Source organism: Mandrillus leucophaeus, unplaced genomic scaffold (genome assembly GCF_000951045.1).
Source record: "Mandrillus leucophaeus isolate KB7577 unplaced genomic scaffold, Mleu.le_1.0 Scaffold372, whole genome shotgun sequence".
Lineage (NCBI taxonomy): Eukaryota > Metazoa > Chordata > Mammalia > Primates > Cercopithecidae > Mandrillus > Mandrillus leucophaeus.
The window spans coordinates 211,469-214,498 of NW_012103943.1; the positions used below are offsets into that span (position 1 = coordinate 211,469).

At 38.1% G+C, this 3,030-nt stretch overlaps 1 protein-coding gene across 1 annotated transcript in view; it reads left to right on the forward strand.

Moving 5' to 3' along the window:
- Positions 1 to 2,830, forward strand: part of THOC3 (THO complex 3) — an 8,823-nt gene extending 5,993 nt beyond the window's left edge. Inside the window, exons 4-6 of the mRNA XM_011990159.1 lie at positions 928 to 1,089; positions 1,211 to 1,311; positions 2,230 to 2,830. Of these exons, the coding sequence (XP_011845549.1) occupies positions 928 to 1,089; positions 1,211 to 1,311; positions 2,230 to 2,393 (427 nt within the window). The 3' untranslated portion in view covers positions 2,394 to 2,830. The remainder of the gene's footprint in view (positions 1 to 927; positions 1,090 to 1,210; positions 1,312 to 2,229) is intronic.
- Positions 2,831 to 3,030: the final 200 nt, after the last annotated feature.

The following is a 3,030-nucleotide window of genomic DNA, read 5'->3' on the forward strand; positions in this document are numbered from 1 at the left end:
GAGGACTCCGGGGATTTTATTAAACCTCATCTATATTACAAATATATTTCTTCCCTTCCAAATTGAGTATTCTGGTTCTCAAGGGCACAAGGGATCATAGAATTAGAATATCCGATGGTTACTTATTACCTGTGTCCCATGGTAAACATATAGATGTCTCTGAATAACAATATTACTGCCACTACCACCAATGTGATGACTTGAAACAAAAAATGTTTTTGCTTTTTGCATACACTCTTTACATTCTTCCCCCATTAAAAAAAATAGTACTATATGTTGTAGGAGTGTGCAGCTGTTACATACTATACCCTCCCTTTAAACCGTGTATAGTTTTTGCAAGAAACTGTATATTCAGTGTTCAGCCCCAGTCCTTATAAGTCTCTAGTCATTTTTTTTATTGAAGCTCATTCTCTAGTTAAGATTCCTCGGGAAGCGTTCATGGGAACATTATTCCTGGAGTTTTTATTACAACTTATTTATGTACTTATAAAGCTTATAGATTTTATAAAACATTATTGTGCTTATTGTTTGTATCGTTATATTTCAAATTCAGTTTTGCTGGATGTAAAAATCCTTGACTCATTTTCTTGCTTGTGTATCTTTCTTAAATATGGTACTCCATTTTCTTTTGGCATTAAGTGTTGCTGTCAGAAAGCCTGATAATCTAATTTTCTTTTTCTTTAGAGTCCACTAATTTTACTAGTCTGTGTCTCGATGTTGGTTGCTTTGGTTCTGTAGTCTCATGTATGTGTTGTGCTTTTTAAATAATGTAGTTCAAAATCTTTTTTTATTTCGGGAATATTATCTTGAATGACAGTTCTTGGTGTTGGTGCATTATCTTTGCTTTTCTTCTTCATTGTCTCCTATTATTATTTTAGCACCACAGTCCTCTTCTGCAGTTTGATCACTGTCTGTCTTGTTTCTCAGCTACCCAGAACTGAAGCCTGTGCAGTCCATCAACGCCCATCCTTCCAACTGCATCTGTATCAAGTTTGACCCGATGGGGAAGTACTTTGCCACAGGAAGTGCAGATGCTTTGGTTAGCCTCTGGGATGTGGATGAGTTAGTGTGTGTTCGGTGCTTTTCCAGGTAAGTGACTCTATCAGCACTTTCCTTGTTGGGTACATGAATTTTATTTTATTGCGAGTGACATTGTTCCCTCCTCTTATTTGGTAATTCTCATGTCTCTTCTCTCCACTCTGTATCATAGGCTGGATTGGCCTGTAAGGACCCTCAGTTTCAGCCATGATGGGAAAATGCTGGCGTCAGCATCGGAAGACCATTTTATTGACATTGCTGAAGTGGAGACAGGTAACCTCATGAGAATCTACTGTCTTTCACCTTTGGCATTCAGGACTTCTCTTGTGATCTCATCTCTGCACGTGACTACTTCATCAGCATTATCATGAATGAATTTGTCTCCTTTAGACAAGTGTGTTTATGTTTTGACTGTCACTGCTGGGTAGTGAGGAAGCAAGGAGTTAAGAAATAAACAGGCAGGTCTGAGGAAACTGATTTAGAAAAATATTTTGATTTATGTAAACTTTAAACTACAGAGTAAGAGGAAGAAAAACGCATCACTTGTGGTCCCACTATCTGAATACCACCTTTTAAAAAATGCTGTGGTATATTTCTCTTTATCTGTTGCCTGTATATGAACTTGAAAAAATATTTTTTTAAATTTAAGGAATTATCAAGTTTTTGCTTTAAAAACAACAACAGAAGCTGGAAATAGAAAAATGGGAGGAGAGTATTCATTTTACAAAAGAATTTCCTCAGATTTGTTTTTTAATGTTGCTGTATTGTTTTCGGAAATCTGTGACACTCTTCGTAAAAAGGTTAAAACTATATAGAAAACTTTGAAGAGGAAAGTAAAGAACTTGAAGTTCCAGTATGTAAAGAATGTCCGTGTTAGTCATGTTGTGGTGAACATTGTCCAGCATCCAGCCATGCGGATCCTTATGTAATTGCGTGTCCCTGTGACTCGGTGACACTTTCCCTGCTCAGTGACCTGCTCTTGAGTTAACCCACCTGTGCTCAGAGCCTGCTCTGCCCCCTGCTGGCTTGTGGGCTCTCTGTGCCTGGGGGTTCTCTGTAAAATGAGGTAATAGTTGTATCTATCTTATGGGATTAGTAGGTGGATTAAACGAGTTAATACAGGTAAGTACTTAATGAATGTGTCCTTCGTTATGAACGTATTGATTGGTTTCTCTCTATTGTTTTCTATAGGGGACAAACTATGGGAGGTACAGTGTGAGTCTCCGACCTTCACAGTGGCGTGGCACCCCAAAAGGCCTCTGCTGGCATTTGCCTGTGATGACAAAGACGGCAAATATGACAGCAGCCGGGAAGCCGGAACTGTGAAGCTGTTTGGGCTTCCTAATGATTCTTGAGAGGGGATTATAGGGAGAGGAGGCCCTGGCAGAGGTCTTCCTTCATGTGGTTAGTTTGGTCTGTTCTCTTGGAGTTGGTGGGCACCCTAAATATTTGTAAATTGGTATAAATTGTAAATGTCTATGGTCAGGCTGCCCATTCCAGTTCTTTTGCTTTTTCTGTGTATTAGCTCTTTCCATTCTTTGCCCCCAGTGTGAGTTAACTCGTGTGGACTCTGCAGTGTAGGTAGTGACCCCAGCATACCTTGTCCTCTGGACCTCCTGTCTTCTCTGCTTTTGGGTTCATGGTAGACTTTGTGGCATTTAATACAACTTGGACAATACTTAGTTTGGAGGGAGGGGAATGGAAGGGTATGGAAAATTTTTTAAATAATTAAAAATATATATATATAATTTTGAGAATTGAGCATTTAATAAACTGACTTTTTTTATTATGGCACTTCTAAGACTTTAAAAATTATTATGTCCTTATGTTGCAGTTTTGTATTTTTTTTTTTAATTTCAGAAAGAGAATTTAAATGTTATAATTCTGTCATTTAATGTCCCAACCAATAACCCTCTGAAATATAGGGACAAAGCTAATTGAATGACTGAACTAAAATTTTGGCTCTGAGCTTCCTGGTGGCAAAGTAAAGAG